Source organism: Adiantum capillus-veneris, chromosome 20, assembly GCF_014529385.1.
Source record: "Adiantum capillus-veneris isolate H3 chromosome 20, ASM1452938v2, whole genome shotgun sequence".
NCBI lineage: Eukaryota > Viridiplantae > Streptophyta > Polypodiopsida > Polypodiales > Pteridaceae > Adiantum > Adiantum capillus-veneris.
In genome coordinates, this window is record NC_140950.1 from 96,956,415 (window position 1) to 96,974,470 (window position 18,056).

General features: G+C 43.7%; 1 protein-coding gene across 2 annotated transcripts; it reads left to right on the top strand.

Annotated features, from left to right (window-relative positions):
• The first annotated feature begins 4,404 nt into the window (after positions 1-4,404).
• RGD3 (ROOT GROWTH DEFECTIVE 3) lies at positions 4,405-16,424 on the top strand. 2 transcript variants are annotated; one of them, XM_086492699.1, is made up of 29 exons: positions 4,405-4,638; positions 4,960-5,128; positions 5,239-5,333; positions 5,602-5,822; positions 5,968-6,025; positions 7,372-7,450; positions 7,548-7,888; positions 8,104-8,212; positions 8,294-8,894; positions 9,001-9,133; positions 9,231-9,299; positions 9,372-9,583; positions 9,658-9,895; positions 10,064-10,222; positions 10,313-10,720; positions 10,800-11,243; positions 11,505-11,624; positions 11,705-12,178; positions 12,254-12,795; positions 12,876-13,377; positions 13,587-13,655; positions 13,834-13,938; positions 14,024-14,248; positions 14,323-14,568; positions 14,676-14,725; positions 14,803-14,912; positions 14,995-15,077; positions 15,616-15,825; positions 15,900-16,424. In XM_086492699.1, the coding sequence occupies exons 2-29, from the start codon at positions 5,077-5,079 to the stop codon at positions 16,074-16,076; spliced, it is 6,132 nt and encodes a 2,043-aa protein (XP_086348825.1). In that variant the 5' UTR covers positions 4,405-4,638; positions 4,960-5,076; the 3' UTR covers positions 16,077-16,424. The 2 variants fall into 2 exon arrangements, with proteins under 2 accessions (XP_086348825.1, XP_086348826.1); XM_086492700.1 differs by lacking the exons at positions 4,405-4,638; positions 5,602-5,822 and having other exon boundaries at positions 4,971-5,128.
• The last annotated feature ends 1,632 nt before the right edge of the window (positions 16,425-18,056 follow it).

Here is an 18,056-nt window from a genome sequence, read left to right on the forward strand (position 1 = left end):
GATCCTTTGAAACCATTCGTTTTGGAAACAGATGCTAGTGATCGTGCTATTGGAGCAGTCCTGTTAACGAGACGGACGGCCGATTGCATTTGAAAGCAAGAAGCTTGATGCAGCTCAGCAGAACTACTCTGCTTATGAGCGCGAACTCTATGCAATAGTGTCTGCCTTAAAAACATGGCGGTATTATCTCTATGGTGCTCAGTTTGAGATTGTGTTTGACCATGAAAACATCAAATGGTTTACACAACAAACGGATTTGAAGGGTTGGAAAGCCAGGTGGGCCGAGATTCTTCAGGAATATGACGCCAAGCTAAGATATCGTAAAGGTTGATACAATGTGGTGGTTGACGCTCGAAATCGTATGCCCGAGATCAATTCTCTCTTGTTCACGGAACTTTGTAGTGAATTTTTGGATTCTCTCAAAGGCAAATATGAGCATGATGAAGCATATTCCAAAGTGTGGAGCCATGTTCAAATCAGGGATCCTTCTCACTCCAATGATGGTAGTGTAACATTAACCTCCAAACCCAGTTCTCCTCTATCGAGTGATGAACTACAACGATGGAAGCATTTCACCATCAACAATGGGTACCTACTCCATAAGGGGAGAGTTTGTGTATCGATGGACACAGACATTCAGCGCCAAATTCTTTATGAATGTCATGATAGTCCAAGTGTAGGGCACCCGGGTAGTAGAAAAACTTATGCTCTCGTACGATGACAGTTTTACAGGCCAGGTATACATGGCTTTGTTCAAGCTTATGTCTTGAATTGCCAAAAATGTCAAGTTAACAAAGCAGAGCGCCTGAAAGCAGGAGGACTCTTACATCCTTTGGAGATTCCCAATGGAAAATGGGAAAGCATCTCTATGGACTTTATTGTGGGTTTACCAACCACTGTACGAGGTCATGACTCGGTATGGGTGGTCGTAGACCGATTGACTAAACTATGTAAGTTTATACCAACCAAATCAACCGTTAAAACACCAGAACTAGCCAAGTTATTTGTGGACAATCTATACAAATTGTATGGTTTGCCAAGTAACATTGTCAGTGACCGTGATCCCAAGCTTAACATTCACTTTTGGAGAGCTGTGTTTAAACGATTGGGTACACAACTGAACCTCAGTACAACCGATCATCCAGAAATAGATAGTCAGAATGAACGAGTTAACCAGGTGCTAGAGGATATGCTAAGAGCATACGTTAGCAAAAAACAGTCAGACTGGGAAGAATACTTACCTATTCTCGAGTTTGCCTACAACAGTGCTAAGCATGTCACAACTGGATTTAGTCCTTTCATGCTCATGTATGGGTTTCAACCTAGGTCACCTGTTACGGTGGGGTTGGCAACCGAAAAACTCCAACAGGTTAAGGATTTTCTCCAAGACCACATGGATCTGCTGAAACTTGCTCGTCAAAATGTCCGACAAGCACATGATCGGTATAAGAAGTATGCTGATGAGAAACGTCGGCAAGTTACCTTCGAAGAAGGGGAGGAAGTATTTTTACGTGTGCCAGAACATTCAGAAACTATGAAAACTAGGCCAACACCTAAATTATCTCTCCAATATTGTGGGCCTTTCAAAATACTCAAGCGAGTAGGTGATCGTGCCTACAAATTATTGCTACCTTCACATTCTCGTATTCATCCGGTGTTTCATGTAAGCCGTTTACTTAAGCGGTTACATGGGGATGACAATGTCATTGACCAACAGATTTTGATTGATTTCATCGAACCTCCTACCTTAACGCATGAACCTGAACGTGTTCTCGATTATCATGAGTTGCGTACACGTCATCATGTATGTCAACAAGCCTTAATCAAGTGGAAAGACCGACCTGAGGAAGTTGCTACTTGGGAAAACATTAGTGTTCTTAAGAAGAAGTTCCCCACTTTTGTTTTCGAGGACGAAAACTCTTCTTAAGGGGGGAGTAATGTCAGGACACCGGCAAGGCCGGAGTAGACAAGGGCAAGGTTGGGCTAGGCAGTGTGAAAAGAGAGTGCAACTAGGGCAAAGGGCTAGGGGCTATGCTACATAGTGGGTGGTTGGGTGGTGGACTCCTACGTTCTAATTCCCCTTGTCTAACACAAACCCAATCATCTTTGATTCTCGTACCGCATGACTCTGGAGAGTGGTCCGAAGCCCTCTCTGAACAAGCAGTGGAAGCGGCCGCGTATCTCGTAGTAGACGGGGCAGTGGCATGTGTAGGGCAACTCTGGCTCAGGCTCTAAGTCACACAGGGGGCATGTCCTGGCCTCTATTGGTACTCTGCTGTATCTCCTAGTCTCGATCCGCAACTGGTGTGAAGACGTGTGTATCTGGCCAATAGCACATCATATCCCATGAGACAAGTGGGTGTCCATGTATCTGGGTCTCGTCACAAAACTGTCCTCCGTGAGCTAAAGAAGATGCTCTCTGTAGAAAGCCATCTTCGTGCCCAACTCCTGTGCTGGCTGTATCCATGTCCTCCTGCTGTCTAGCCGAGTCAAGCCCTGGCGGATGAGCCTGGTGATCTCGAACTGTGTGAGAGAGGAGGAGAGAGAAATTGATAAAAGAAGGGGGGGGGAGGGGGGGAGAGAGAGAGAGAGAGAGAGAGAGAGAGAGAGAGAGAGAGAGAGAGAGAGAGAGAGAGAGAGAGAGAGAGAGAGAGAGAGGGAGGGGGACATAGACAGAGAAGGGAGAAGGGAGAGGGAGGGAAGAGAGAGAAACACACACACACACATATGAAATGACATTAACATTTTCGAAAGGCCAAAATGACCTATGAGACCAATCTGCTACAAACTGGTGAATCTAATACCATGTTTGGGTACAAAAGAGATACTATGAATCTCAAAGTACTATCTAGAATTGTGTGGGGTATATGTGGGTGCCCAAAACAAGAGGGTGATATAGTGGGTGGTGAATCCATCATTATCTACACTTTGGATGTCGAGCGAGAATGGTTGGAATCCTTTGTTGTAGTCTTTGTCGATGTTGTGAAGATCCTCTCTTGCTCCTCTCTTCAACGTGGGCGTCTCGATCTCCCTAGCTCCAATGCTTGATCGATGAGAGTATCGCGGGTGTGTATGAGCTAAGCTTTGCAGTGATGGCTGCTCCTTTATCTGTCCGGTGTTTGGTGTGAAGAAATCAATAATCTATCTTTGGGATGTCTCTCTTCGGTAATTATCTCTGTGTCTCTGTAACTCAAGTAGATAATAGTCAAAGACCTTGAAAGCTGACTCTGAAGAGAGGTCCGAAGCCTTCTCTGAATAGACCGTGGAAGCGACCCCGTATCTCGTAATACACTTTGCATTGACATATATAATACATCTTCGTTTCTGTCTTCGTGTGGCATAGGCGGCATATCTGGTTGGTTGTTGATATCCATATGAACCTACGAGTCTCGATCTCAAGCTGGCATGAGGATGTTCGTACTTGACCAATGGCACACCATAACCCATGTGTGTGTGTGTGTGTGTGTGAGAGAGAGAGAGAGAGAGAGAGAGAGAGAGAGAGAGAGAGAGAGAGAGAGAAGGCGATTGGAGGTTGAGAGAGGAGGGGGTTGGCAATTGGTGGCGCAACAACGTAGAGGAGCAAGAAGGGTCCCGACGGTTCAAAGGAAAGGCCACTGGCTGCAGGTAGTGGAGGCAACAATAAGCGACAACTAGTGGTAGTGGGTGGCAATGGTGGAAAAGAAAAGTAAAACCTCAATCCATATCCATCCCCCCAAATTTATGACTTGGTATGAGTCTGGGTTGACTCCTTCACTCTAAAATTGTGCACGAGTTGCAAATCTAAGTTCAAATGTACATTTAGAATATAAAAGCAACTAATGATAGCAGAGTTAACAATAACTTCACATCATGAAGGAGGGTAGGACATCTAATTAGAAACTATCCACCTACAATGAGTAGGGCATCTAATTATAGATCATGCACCTCATGAAAAAGAAAAGAAGCCACACTTACACACACTTCTTGTAAATTGTCACACACATGCACACACGCATGGTTAAGTGAATCAATTATCCATAAAAAAAAATGAAACATAGAAATGGAGGAAACAGTTGACGTCATAGATAACGGAGAACTCCGTCTACTAACGGCGGAACGCCGTCAGCGAGTCGGGGGTTCGCTCTGGTTGCCTCCCCCCAACACCTCACTCTACAATGAGTAGGGCATCTAATTATAGATCATGCACCTCATGAAAAAGAAAAGAAGCCACACTTACACACACTTCTTGTAAATTGTCACACACATGCACACACGCATGGTTAAGTGAATCAATTATCCATAAAAAAAAATGAAACATAGAAATGGAGGAAACAGTTGACGTCATAGATAACGGCGAACGCCGTCTACTAACGGCGGAACGCCGTCAGCGAGTCGGGGGTTCGCTCTGGTTGCCTCCCCCCAACACCTCTCCCCGTTCCTCTCCTGCAAAGATAAAAACAATGGTGAGAATCACAGCTATGGAGCCTGCTGCTGCTGCGTTCATCCCTACCAGGGACATCTGCAGGGCTCTCTTCCCTCTCTGTGGCAGTCGATTTACTGCCCTATTGGCAGATTTTCTTCTGAATCGACCTTCGTCATCACATTTGATCCACAGTTCTCTCTCTTCAGCTCCTTCGCGCTTGGTTGTATTTTACGCAGGTAAGTTCCTACCGTCGTCTTTTGCAGAACCATGTATCTTCACTCGTTCTGCTTACACTAGGCAGGCCAATGACTCAATCTTTGCTGTTATTCAATTTGTCTGATTTCTTGTCTTCGCCGCTGATAATTTTACCCTATTCTTTCGCCCTTTTTCAATTCCTGAGAACCTTTCTAAACCCTAATCCCCGTCTCTGTGACTTTAACAATCGAGCCTTCCTTTCTTTGGAACTCTCCTAATTTGGCAGCCTGCATAACGAAACGGTTTTATCCGTCCTTTTTTTTAAGTGATTGCGTACGATGTCAATCTTCTGTGTTGGACAGGTTCACTGCGCAGACATGGAGTGCCGGCATTCGAGCACTTGTTGACTGGGCAGCTTTTAGGGTTACCGCATGTGCAAGGTTTCGCACGTCTGACTTTGTGAATGTCTCCGAGGAAACATGGCTCAGCAACAGTCCTCACGGCTAAACCGCTTGCTTACGCTTCTTGACAGTATCCTAGCCACCACGTTTTGTGACCTCGTTTGTTTCAAAGTTGGCATTATACGGTTTTTGCATGCAGATGATCGTGTAAACGTTTTGCTTGCCTTAACGCCACTTTAGCTGGGTCAACTTTGGTGACAAGGCGCACAGCTGCTAGGCAAATTGGTGAAATTGCAAAGTCACGACCAGAAGACCTCCATGCTTTGCTCAAGAAGGTGAGACTGTTATGTTCACATTGGTTGACAATGTGGTTGGTGCTCTACATTTCCATGCATTTTGGTGGAGGTTTACGTTTACTTATGCTGCAGAAGGTTCCATGTTAAGGCAACAGTGTCATTCCTTTCTCCTTTTTGAAAGTCTAAGGAAGCTCTGACCTATCCTGCACTGTATTTGACAAAAAGACTGATATTTGCTTGTTTTTTATTGTCTAGGCGCTAGTAGTGCCAGCATGAAGCATAATTTAAGTGTCTTACTGCCTTGTAGGTGTATCCACTTCTTCATAATAGAAACTGGGATACACGCGTTGCTGCAGCAACAGCAGTTGGGGCCATTGCAGAGAATGTGAACCACCTGTCATTGAAAGATGTCGTAGCTTGTGCACAGAAACACCTTTCCACTTTGGGGTGTAACATTGACTTGTATGAGGTTTTGAGTGCAAACTGGATCAATCATTGTAATTCATCTCGAGCTTTATCATTTGGAAGGTAAAAAGTTTGGCAGTTGATTACTAGATTTTCTGTTTTCCTAAACAGTGTAGGCTGGTTATGGGGCATGCGATTTCTACTCATGGTTGCTTGCATCTTGTAGTAGGCAGTGAGATTTTTGCCTTATCAATTTAGGTGTTTGCAGTTTCGACATTCAAAAGGTCATGGATTATGGAGCTCCACTTCTGTCATCAGGAGGGCAGGTGTGTTCCCATTTTTTCACGCATGGATCTTTCTTGGATCCTGTCACTGAACTATTAATCTTTGAGGTAGATGGGTATGGGTTACAGGTTTCTTACAAATCAGGCTAGGTTTTTTTCTAATATTTCCTCGTTGAAAGCTTGCAAGGTCGTATCTGGCCTTACTTATTAGGCAGCTTATATGCTAACTTGACAAAACAGAAATGTAGAACAGTGCTCAATGTGATGCTCACTACCACTCCAACTTTTTCAACTTCAATCCTTCTTCCACTTTGTTATGCAAAGAGTGACCTGACTGTAACTATCAAGCTGTGCCTAGATTCTTCTCGTCTGCTGTCAAGGTGTGAAAGTCATGTGCACAACCGAATGAATGGAGGTTTTGAATGGATCGACAGCATTGCATTGATTTGTCGAGACCCATGTATATAACTTTTGCTCTTTAGGTCAAGTCATCTGACAAAATGACTGGATCAACATTATTGACATTGAATTTATTGAGCCTCATGTCAAGTTCTATACTAAAATCTTTAGTAACTTTGGAATGAATTATATCCTGGAGCTATTATTTCTGTACCAGTGCTTTTTGTACCGTTAGTCTAGTCCAAGGTAGTTGCAGTGAATTTGGGGACTTCACTTTCCCAAGAAGTATGAACTTTTATTCAGGCATAGAAGTACTGCTAGTCGTTTACAAGGAATTACCTGTTCCTATCAGCCTTATTGCTCTCAAGCGCATCAGAATTATCTTGGTTCTAGCTAGGATTTAGTTTTTTCTGTTCTTTGTGGCACCCCCCTCTACCTGTATTTATCTTGATGCTCGAAGTTATTGATCTGAGAAGGCAAATGCACTGGCATAATTGAGACAGTGCAGTGCGGCTTTCATTTAGTTTAAATTTAGTTTTGTCTTGTGACACCCCTTCTACCCTCTCTTTGTTTTTCTTGATGCTTGAGGTGATTGATATAAGGAGGATATAAGTAGGCCAACAGACTGGGGTAATTGATCTATTTATGAAATCATTGTGTCCTCAGCTGGATGTGAGCATGGGCATTCTACCTTCAGCCATCTTTGGGTCATGTGCTACTTGTACTATTCTAGTTAGTATGCTGTCAGCTTATTCATAGTATCATCTGGTTCTCGTCTGTCCTTTGTACTTGCCAGATAGTCCAATCTAGCTTGCTTAAGTGCTCTACGGGCCGCTTGCATTGTGATGTAAAAAAATGGCACCTTTGAACTTTTATACCAAATGTATTTTAGCTATTGCCGTGGAAAATGTAGCTATACAAAATTTGGAGTTATATTTGTTATGTTCCATGCTTTTGCTTTACTATTTGCTTGGCTATGATGTATTCAGGAGTATGACATTGCAGCGGATGAGAAGAACTCTGCAGAGCGCTTTGCTCGCCAGAAAAAAAGTCTCAGCCGCAGATTAGGTGATTACCTTTGGTTTTTTTCTCACAAATTGGCAGTCTACATTTTAAGCAAGCGGATTCGTTGTTGGATTGTCACATACATCATTGTACTGAACAGGCCTCGATGGTTGTGAGCAGTTCATAGACGTCAATGAATTCGTCCGTGATGATGACCTTATGCTACGGGGGTCAGGCAGTGAAAATGGTTCAGGGATGCATCAAAGCCCTGGCCGTAGTCGACAGGGGGTGCAACAGCTTGTTGCCAACATGGTTCCCGCTGGAAGTATCCCACGGACTCTTAGTGCAAGAGAGCGTAACTTACTGAAAAGGAAGGCCAAAGGATCTTTGAAAGAGACAACCAAGGGCTGGTGTGAAGATGACGAAATAGAGGAGCCAAGTTCCAAGCGGGTGAAAAACACCAAATCGCTTGTAGTGGATCAGTCTCAGAGTGGCGACAAGGTCTGTTACGTCCTCAGCATATGAAGATGCATCGACAGTTTGCTTAGACCAAGGGTGTTCATTTAATTCCATTGACCAAAACCTGGTTTTAAAATATGATAAATAACAATGAAATAATCAGGTTCTGGAGCCTGTGTAGTTTTAATGTGAGTGCAGGCAGACTTTGTTAATCTCCATAGATTATATGATTCTACTGGTGACACCATGTTCTGCAGATCTTGATGGAAGCAGTTGTCGATGAAGATATTGTTGGCCAGACTTGCGACGGACACTGGCCTTTCTGTAATTTTGTTGAGCAACTCCTGCATGACATCTTTGATTCTGGTCAGTGAGTTTTTGCAATTAATTGTTTAGTGGGAGATTTGCTGTATGTTATTTACGTGAAGTCTCTACGTGCTTTTCCAGTTTGGGAAGTTCGACATGGAAGTATGATGGCTTTGAGAGAGATTCTTAGCATTCAAGCCGGAGCTGCTGCTATTGATATCGTTGATTTTAGTGCAGAGATAGAGGGAGATTTGAATATTGATAGTAACAATGAAGACCCACTGCCAACTTTGCAACGAAAGAATGACATAGACCTAAACGTGGGCCTGGTCTTTGATGAGCATGCTGATTTCAGAAGGAGGCAGGATGAATTAATTATTCAGGCAGGGAAAAGAGAGGAGTCTGAAGATGTACAGGTTATGAAGCTAGAGCAGGAACATGTCGATACTTTGGTGTCTGATTTCAAGGACAGGGTCTGTTATGGTTCAGCCAAAGCGGAACTTGACTTGAATGAAGATATTAAACCTGGTCAACTTATAGATAATTGTAGGGGTTTTGAATCTTCAAGAACTTTTTTCTGCAAGGAGACCGAACAACAGGGTTCTGACAGTGTGATCTTGCACACCTCGGACAGTAGTAGAACTCTGAAGGTGTACAGAGCTGCAGAACATGCTTGGGGCTGTAACACAGAATTTTTACAGGATTGTGCTATTCGATTTCTTTGCGTCTTCTCCTTAGATCGGTATGTTCTTTCATCTCACATGTTATGCTATATTTTCTTGCTCCTATGACTTCCTGTGTTCAAGTCCTGTTGTATATTATATTGCTGAAGCTGTATGCTTTTGTAGCTTCGGTGACTACGTCTCGGATCAAGTGGTTGCACCAGTAAGGGAGACCTGTGCACAAGTTTTGGGTGCGGTCCTCAAGCAGATGCACCCTGGTTTGGTTCATGAAACTCTTGGGATTCTTCTGCAAATGCAGGTAAGTTGGACTTCATATGTGGTAGTTTTGAGCATCTGTCAATGCTGTCTTACGTGGAGTTGAAGGCTTTGAGACATTTTTTCCCTGCATTTTCTAGACTCGGCCAGAGTGGGAGATCAGGCATGGTAGTCTACTTGGAATAAAGTATCTGGTGGCTGTGAGACAGGTATTTATCTTCAGCCACATTTAGTGTTCCCAGACTGCCTTGACAAAACAGTCATTCGAAACTTCCTTTCAGGAAATGCTTCCTGAGCTTCTTCCTCGAGTTCTACCAGCATGTATAGCCGGGCTTGAAGATAGGGATGATGATGTCAGGGCTGTTGCAGCAGAAGCTTTAACACCAGCTGCTGCAGCTATACTTTCTTCTAGAGATTCTACGTTAAATACCATTCTTCTTATGCTTTGGGATATCCTTTTAGATCTGGACGATCTCAGCCCTTCAACCAGCAGGTAGATACTCATTTGAGTTCTTGTTGCTGCTATTTTCTTGCTTACCTTGGCTGACAGTGAACTTCATTTTGCAGTGTGATGCACTTGCTGGCAGAACTGTACACTCACAGAGAACTGGTGTCAAGAGCATGTCTGGGTGATGGTGGTCAAAGACCCTTTTTTGATTTAAACGAGATGGTTCCTTCAGATGAACAGGAGGATAACACAAAGCACATGGATGACCCTTGCCTTCTGTCAATGCTTGCACCCAGATTGTGGCCCTTTATGAGGCACAACATTTTATCTGTGCGATATGCAGCCATCTCTATGCTGGTACCCTGAGAAATCTTGACCTGTGTAAATTCATTCGGTTTCTCAACATGGCCTTGTAACAGCATAACGTATTTCATTTTAAAGATGTTTCTCAAATGGGGTTGTAGGAGTAGTTTGTCTTTGTTCTAGTTGTTCAGTAAAAAGATTTCTCTCTTTCTCAAATTCCAGGAGCGGATTCTTGAGGCTGGAATGAAGTCTGCATCTGGGCTCTCCTGGGTTGTGCCAATATTGGGTGATGCCCTACGCATGGTTTACCAGAATTTATTGCTTGAGGCGGAAGAAAAAATTGTGGACTGCTCCAAGCGAGTCTGGAAGCTTTTGCTCCAGGTCTGACTTTCTAACTCAATATGTGTTGCAATCATGTGTCTTCAATGCTGGCTTATTGTTTAAGGTGCACCTTTTTTGTTGGTTTTGCAGAGCCCGAAAGGTGATCTGGCAGGAGCAGCTGACAATTATTTTGCCTCTTGGCTGAAACTGGCCAGCACTGCTGCTGGTTCTCCATTGGAGTTGTCAAAAATGTTTTCGCCAATATCACTCCCACGGAAAAGTCACGTCAGAGCAGCTGCAAAGCTTAGGCAGGCAAAAGGGGACGGACCTTCTCATCAATGGAACAAAGATGAAGCAAGAAACGCTGATTTACCATTTACAGTTGGCATGTCTAAGATTGTTGTGGGCTCAGACACAGAGAAGTCAGTTGTGCAGATGAGGGTCTCCACATCTTTTGCATTGGGAATCATGGCAGCTTCTTTACCACCGTCTTCCTGCAAGATGGTCGTTGACTCTCTTTCAGTGCACCTGTTGTCTATGTCTGGAGTGCAGCGGCAGGTAGGGGTGGACTTAGAAGCACTTTAGTGGGATGTGAGATTAAGCTGTTGTTAACCTCCGTCGATTTTTTTTGGGTCAGGTTGCATGCATGGTCTTGATCTCATGGTTTGGAGAGTTAAGGAAGGATGCAAGTCATTCTGAGTTTGCCCATGCCCTTGAGATCTCAAAAGTCCTCCGTCTACAGCTGCTTCATCTACTGGCTTGTTGTGATCCCGCTTTCCCTTCCCCTGGTTCTCAACTTCCCTATACTGAACTAGGTCGGACGTATGCAAAAATGAGGGGAGAAGCAGTATCTTTTTTGAAGCAAGCTGAGAATGCTGGCATGAATTGCAAGGATATTTTAGCGGGAATTCCACCTCTAGATACAATTGGTGCCGAGGTTGCTGTAGATATTGCAATGAACGTCACAGCTGATGATACAGTTCCTCAATCCACAGAAGACTCCAAAAGCACTGGTTTCGACTTTGTTGAATCATTGAGGCAACGGTTGCTAGCTACGGCTGGTTACTTGAAACTGCTACAGGTGCGATTTCATTGCTTTTTGAATTAGACACTTGTACCGAGTTGAACAAAGTTTAGTAATGTTTGTTAATCACACCTTGGAGTGAGCTGATCATAATGTACTGTTTCATTTTCTGCTGGAAAAGCCAGTTCAGAATATGTCATGAGTGGGATATGTTATGCCATTAACCCATAGTAGAAGTCATTTATGGAGGTGTATTGTTTTTTCTTCTTTTTATCCATTTGTCAGTCTGAATAGCGTTGTCACATATGCATATGCCAGAGCAATTTGCACGTGAGTGTTTTGGCATCTGTAGCTGGTGCTGTGGTGAGAATGGGCGAGCTACCTGCCAAATTAAATCCAATAATTCAGCCATTGATGGCAGCGATCAAGCGGGAACAGGTAAATCAAATTTTCATAGGTTCCTGCCAACTCTTACATTGACCAACTTGAGAGTCTGACTTTTGCATCACATTGGGCAGGAAGAGTCGCTTCAACAGCTGGCTGCTGATGCATTAGCTGAGACTATCGCTCAGTGTGTTGGACGAAAGCCAAGTCCCAATGAGAAGTTGACCAAGAACATCTGTAGTCTAACTTGTTGTGATCCAGTTGAAACCCCACAGGCAACTGAAGCTAATGCAAATTCTATCAACTTTGATGATCTCGTCACTGCAAAATTCAGCGGCCCAAGGCAAAAGTCACAAGTCATGTCAACTGCAGAAGAAAGGTCAAGGATGGAAGGAGCTATTACGAGGCGGGGTGCAGAGTTTGTGTTGAGGTCATTGTGTGACAGATTTGGCGTTTTGCTGTTTGAGAAGTTGCCAAAGCTCTGGGACTGCCTGACAGAGGCCCTGAATTTTTCTGCGGCAAATGGGGCAGAGGCCATGGAATCCTTAAATGGTGTAATAGCTGTAAATCAACATGCGGAGCCTCAATCTTTGATCAATAATCTGCAGGCAAGATTTCCAGGCCTTAAAGTCGATTTGTCTATCTTTTGTTCTGCTTATGCTTACATTTTTCCAGTCGTGCAGGTTGTCTGCTCGCTAACTGCAGTTTTGGATAAAGGTCTACAGCCAAAGGTCCTTATGCTTTTGCCTGCCATCTTTGGTTGTGTTCGGCATGTGCATGCAGCTGTCCGGTTATCTGCAGCAAGATGCATTACAGCCATGACAAAAGCATGGAGGGAACCTATGATGGCAGCTTTTCTGGAAAACGTTACTTCTATGCTTAATGATGCATCCGCAGTGGAGGCTAGACAAGGTGCCAGCTTAGTGCTGATGCTTCTGGTTGACCGGCTTGGGGCTGACTTGGTGCCTTATTCACCACTGCTTATTGTTCCTTTATTAGGATGTATGAGTGACATGGATTCAGTTGTTAGGCACAGTGCAACGCACAGTTTTGCTATTTTAGTTCCTTTACTTCCTTTAGCAAAGGGAATGGGACCCCCACCTGGGCTGAACAACTCACTGTTATCAAGAAGTGCAGAAGATGCAAAATTTTTAGAACAGCTGCTTGATAATAGTCGTGTGGATGACTACAAGTTGCTAGTAGAGCTCAAGGCGTCTTTAAGAAGGTAGTGTAACCTCAAACTGAAAATTTTCTTGTTTTCCTCATTTGCAAATACAAAGGAATAAAGGAATATTAATACTGCAGGTACCAGCAAGAGGGCATCAATTGGCTGGCATTTTTGAAAAGGTTCAAGCTGCATGGCATCTTGTGTGATGACATGGGCCTTGGAAAGACGTTACAGGCTTCAGCTATTGTAGCATCTGATGTTGCAGAACATATGGAGAAGCACAAATCTGGTTCTGAGCCAATCATTTTACCATCCCTAATCATCTGCCCATCTACTCTAGTTGGCCATTGGGTTTTTGAGATAGAGAAGTTTGTGAAAACCCCAATTCTTAGTCCTTTACAATATGTAGGGTCTCCTCAAGATCGCCTTCAACTGCAGCTCCAGCTCAAACACCACAATCTTATCGTTACATCTTATGATGTTTTGCGCAAGGATATTGAGTTTCTCTCAAAGCTTGTCTGGAACTTCTGCATTCTGGATGAAGGTCACATCATCAGGAACTCAAAATCTAAAGTTACCTTGGCTGTGAAGCAGTTGAAAGCAGATCACCGCTTAATATTAAGTGGAACTCCCATTCAGGTAGTGTTTAGTTTTTTTTTTTGTTTTTGGTAAGTTTTTCACTTTCGTGTTGATCTGTCTCTTGAAATTAAGTCACATGGAGTTTGATAGACATACATGGATGTTTGTGGGTAAATTAAGGACTTTGTTTTGAGTTTTGAGGAGTAGTTTCGTTTTCATGGTTAAGCTGCCATTATTGAATCAGTAACAATCTTGATGTGTGATGACAGAATAATGTGCTGGAGCTTTGGTCTCTTTTTGATTTTCTCATGCCAGGATTTCTTGGGTCTGAGCGCCAGGTATTAACAATAATCAATTCACCAACCGAGTTGTTAAGGTACTGAGAAAATTGATTTAGGAAGAGAACACATTCCTAATGCCTAGGAGTATTGGGACTCCTGATGCTGGCTGGCTTTGGTCTTTGTTTTCTTCATTCATTGCTTGAGGTTTTGAATGTTGTTTCTGTTTCCTTGGCAGTTTCAGGCCACTTTTGGGAAGCCAATACTTGCAGCTAGGGATGCTAAGTGTTCTGCTAAGGAGGCTGAGGCAGGTGCACTGGCCATGGAAGCTCTGCACAAACAGGTATCTTCAGTGAACTGGGATGAGATGTGTCATGTTGGTAGTAGAAGCTTCATTATCTTACATTGAGTTTGCTTTTCAATATAAGGTGATGCCTTTCCTCTTACGACGGACAAAAGATGAAGTCCTGGCCGATCTACCTCCAAAAATTGTGCAAGACAGATACTGTGGCCTGAGCCCTCTCCAGTTGAAGCTTTATGAGAGATTTTCAAATTCGCAAGCGAAGTCTGAGGTATCAAACCTTGTGCAAGAGTATGGTGTTTCAGGTGATTCTGAAGGCTCAGGTTCCAGGACGTCCTCACATGTTTTTCAGGTTTTTCCACTAGTGCTGAACTTTCTTCTTGGCTGTATATTCGGTGTAGTGATCTGACACTAAAGAATTTTCAGGCACTTCAATACTTACGAAAGCTTTGCAGCCATCCTTTGCTGGTTCTAGATGAGATGCAGCAAGATCAAGTCATACAATCAGAATCTGGTAGTGATGGAAAGGTTAATCTGCATGATCTGCACCATTCTCCGAAGTTGTTAGCTCTGAAGGAGATCCTCGAGGAGTGTAATATTGGCACTCAATCAGGTGGCGAAGACCTAAGTGATGGTGGGCAGCATCGGGTGCTTATTTTTGGACAGCTGAAAGTAAGTCAAAAAGATTTTGTGATTGTATATTTAACAATACAGGTGATTATATATGAATAATTTTGCAGCTTTGTAGAAAAGCTGATGGGTTGGTCTTTGTATTGCAGAGCTTTTTGGATATTATAGAAAAGGATCTGTTGCAGACACACATGAAAGGGTAGATCTTCTGATTACAAATAGCATGAGTGTTTACTTTTGCCTGTACTCTTCCTTACAAGGTTTTTGTTCATGCAGTGTGACGTATCTTCGACTAGATGGATCGGTTGAACCAGATAAACGGTTTGAAATAGTGAAGGCTTTCAACTCTGATCCTACAATTGATGTTCTACTTTTGACAACTCATGGTTTGTTGGCTCATCTTGTATTTAAGAAGGCTTTCTGTAGTCTCATATTCTATCATATTGATTTTGAAGAGCTTTATTGCAGTGGGGGGCCTTGGTCTGAACTTGACAACAGCTGATACTGTTGTTTTTATGGAACACGATTGGAATCCCATGCGGGATCTTCAGGTACAGGGAAGCTGGCCTTAACCTAGCTAATGCATATCTCTATTCCTATTTCTATTTCTATTTCCTATCTCCATCTACCTACGCCTACCTCTATCTATCTACTCACCACTATAAATAACTACGTACTATAATTGTACCTCTCCACCTCTCTCTATCTACATCCCTCGTTATCTATTTGCCTGTCTCTTTCTTTGAGGACGTTTAATTAATATAACATTCCATTATGAGCCTCTATCTCGTTTCAGCTCCGGATCAGCTTCAGATTATTTCCTTAGTGTTTTAGTGTTTTTAGTCTTAGTTCTTTGTACTTTCCGTACTCAGTGTTTATCTCTCCATCTCTACCCCTAACTACCTACCTCTAGCTATCTATCTACCCCATCTCCATCCACCTTGCTCTCTTTACCTCTATACCTCTCTCTTTCTAGTGTGCGGGAACTATCTATACTAACCACAATATTGGCGGTCTGAATTTAGAGGCTATAGAAAGCTAGATTTTTCTGTTTGTATCCTAAGCTGATTCTAAGTGTCCTTATTGCAGGCAATGGATAGAGCGCACAGGCTGGGACAGAAAAGAGTCGTCAATGTTCACAGGTTGATCATGCGGGGCACTCTGGAGGAGAAAGTCATGAATCTTCAACGCTTCAAGATATCGGTGGCAAACACTGTTGTGAATGCCGAAAACGCAAGTCTTGACAAGATGGACAAAGGCCAGTTGCTTGACCTCTTTACAATGTCCGGGACCGGAAAGGTACGCATCCTCCTATTGTGTATCCTCTTTTTGGGAAAATATAGACTCTTATCATGGCTTTTGTTTTCTCAAAGAGCCTTACTCAGCCGATGCTCCCTGAAACTGGAGAGGATTCATCTGTAGCAGCAGCCGGAGTAAGTGGTGGCAAAGGTCTAAAAGCAGTTTTAAATGGATTAGAGGATTTATGGGATCAGTCACAATACAACGAGGAATATAATCTGGACCAGTTTGTGGCGCGCTTGAATGGATGAAGCTATTAGGCCGCCCACTTGGTTCTCTCTTAGTTTTGTGTACAAATTTGAATCTATTTTTTTGCGGGGAGTCGTGCCAGGAGAGGGAACTGCCTTCGTTTGTATAATAATCATGGCAGTTTCCACCTGCTTTAAGTCATGCCCAGTTTTGAAGGAGGTTAGGAGATTAACCTTGTAAATACAAGAGATCTCATTGAAAGTTTCGTCGTTTACGGCTCTTGGTTTTTGGGGCGGTGGCCATGTTTTTGGTTTAGTCCTGGCATTGAGGATGACAATTGGACAAACTAAAGTTTGTACCACACTTTTCTTGTAATTTTCGCAAATCGATAAACTGAAGTTTGTGCACAATTTGCATTAAAAATTGTCCTTGGGGCTGTTAATTGGTGATAAATTATGTTTGTGATTAGTGTCATTGTCTGCGAGTGGTCGTCGTAGCTAATGAAGGCATCTGGGATTGTTGATATTGCACGCACAATTTGTGAGGCCACTGTTTAATAAAAAGCCTAACCCCCATGGCATAATACCAACGCTATATACTGACCTGCCCGTGCGGCGTAAAGCTTTGATATAAGCAACCTGAATGTGCCAAGATGTATCGAGTACATTGAGAAGTCAGATGATTGCTCATGATCTTCAATACTTTAAACTCCGCGAGGGCACATCTCCAACACTAGGAGATACTCTTTAACTTTGAAGTTTCTTCTTTAAGGCTTGTTTCAGCAAATGTCGTTGTACATTGAGGAAAATGATGTCAACATTAATTACATCCACGAACAGTGTCTTACATCCACCAACATTCATGCCTTTACCGGTGTAGCTTTTGCAGAGGTCAACTTTGTTATTTGAGATGAGAGTCGACGAGGAACAGAGTATGCGCCGCCCCCCCCCTCACCCCCCCCCCCCCCCCCCCCCCCCCCCCCCCCCCCCCCCCTCTCTCTCTCTCTCTCTCTCTCTCTCTCTCTCTCTCTCTCTTTATACACCGTTGCTTGTGGGACCTTCTCAGAGCCAAATATGCTTGCCTAGAACTTGAGACAGTAAGCCATGCAGGGAGATACGACATGCTGGTATGGGGAGATGACATCATGGTTCTAGGCACGGGGGTTCAACATGGACAGATTGCTCCCCTTCCAGTACTCATTGGATGCACCCTCTCTCACTATTACATAGTCTGAGATCACCACTCATTCGCTAGGACCTGACAGCTAGACACCAAGAGGACACGGATACAGTCGGCAAAGGAGCTGGGCACGAAGATGGCTTTCTATAGAGAGCATCTTCTCCAGCTTACGGAGGATGGCTTTGTGATGAGATCTAGATACATGGACACCCACTTGTCTCATGGGATACAATGTTCTATTGGCTAGATAAGCACATCTTCACACCAGCTTCGGGTCAAGAGTGGGAGATGCAACGGAGTACGAGCAGGGATACGCACATCTTCACACCAGCTTTGTGTCGAGACTGGGAGATACAACGGAGTACGAGAAGGGGCCAGGACATGCCCCCTGTGTCACATGGAGCTTGAGACAGAGTTGCACTATACATGCCACTGCCAAGTCTACTACGAGACACAAGGCCGCTTCCACTGCGTGTTCAAAAAGGGCTTTGGACTACTCTCTAGAGTCATGGGGTACGAGGACTAGAGATGCTTGGTATTGTTTTTGCTCGAGCTGCGCAGACAGAGAGTCTCATAAGAGGAGAGCCTAGCTAGTCCCAAAGACGGATCAAAGACTTCTCTAGATCAGACATTGGACATCTAGAGGAGCTACTACCATAGCAGAGCCCACATTCTCCTCGCACCATAGGCAAGGACTACACAACATCGACGGAGGCTGCATTAGAGGATTCAGATCACTTTGGCCCGACATGCACAACGCCCGGTCATAGACTACTGACCATGGAGGAGATTGATGAGATCTGCGAGTGACGGACATTGGATCTCCTGTGATTTAGCTCTTTCTGACGATACACCCACATTGT

Excerpts from the sequence above, each read along its gene's own strand:
- RGD3 (XM_086492699.1), top strand. The coding sequence starts at position 5,077 with ATGGCTCAGCAACAGTCCTCACGGCTAAACCGCTTGCTTACGCTTCTT. Across the intron at positions 9,584-9,657 it reads CTCAGCCCTTCAACCAGCAG|TGTGATGCACTTGCTGGCAG; the intron begins GTAGATACTCAT and ends TTCATTTTGCAG. Across the intron at positions 12,179-12,253 it reads CTTTGATCAATAATCTGCAG|GTTGTCTGCTCGCTAACTGC; the intron begins GCAAGATTTCCA and ends CCAGTCGTGCAG.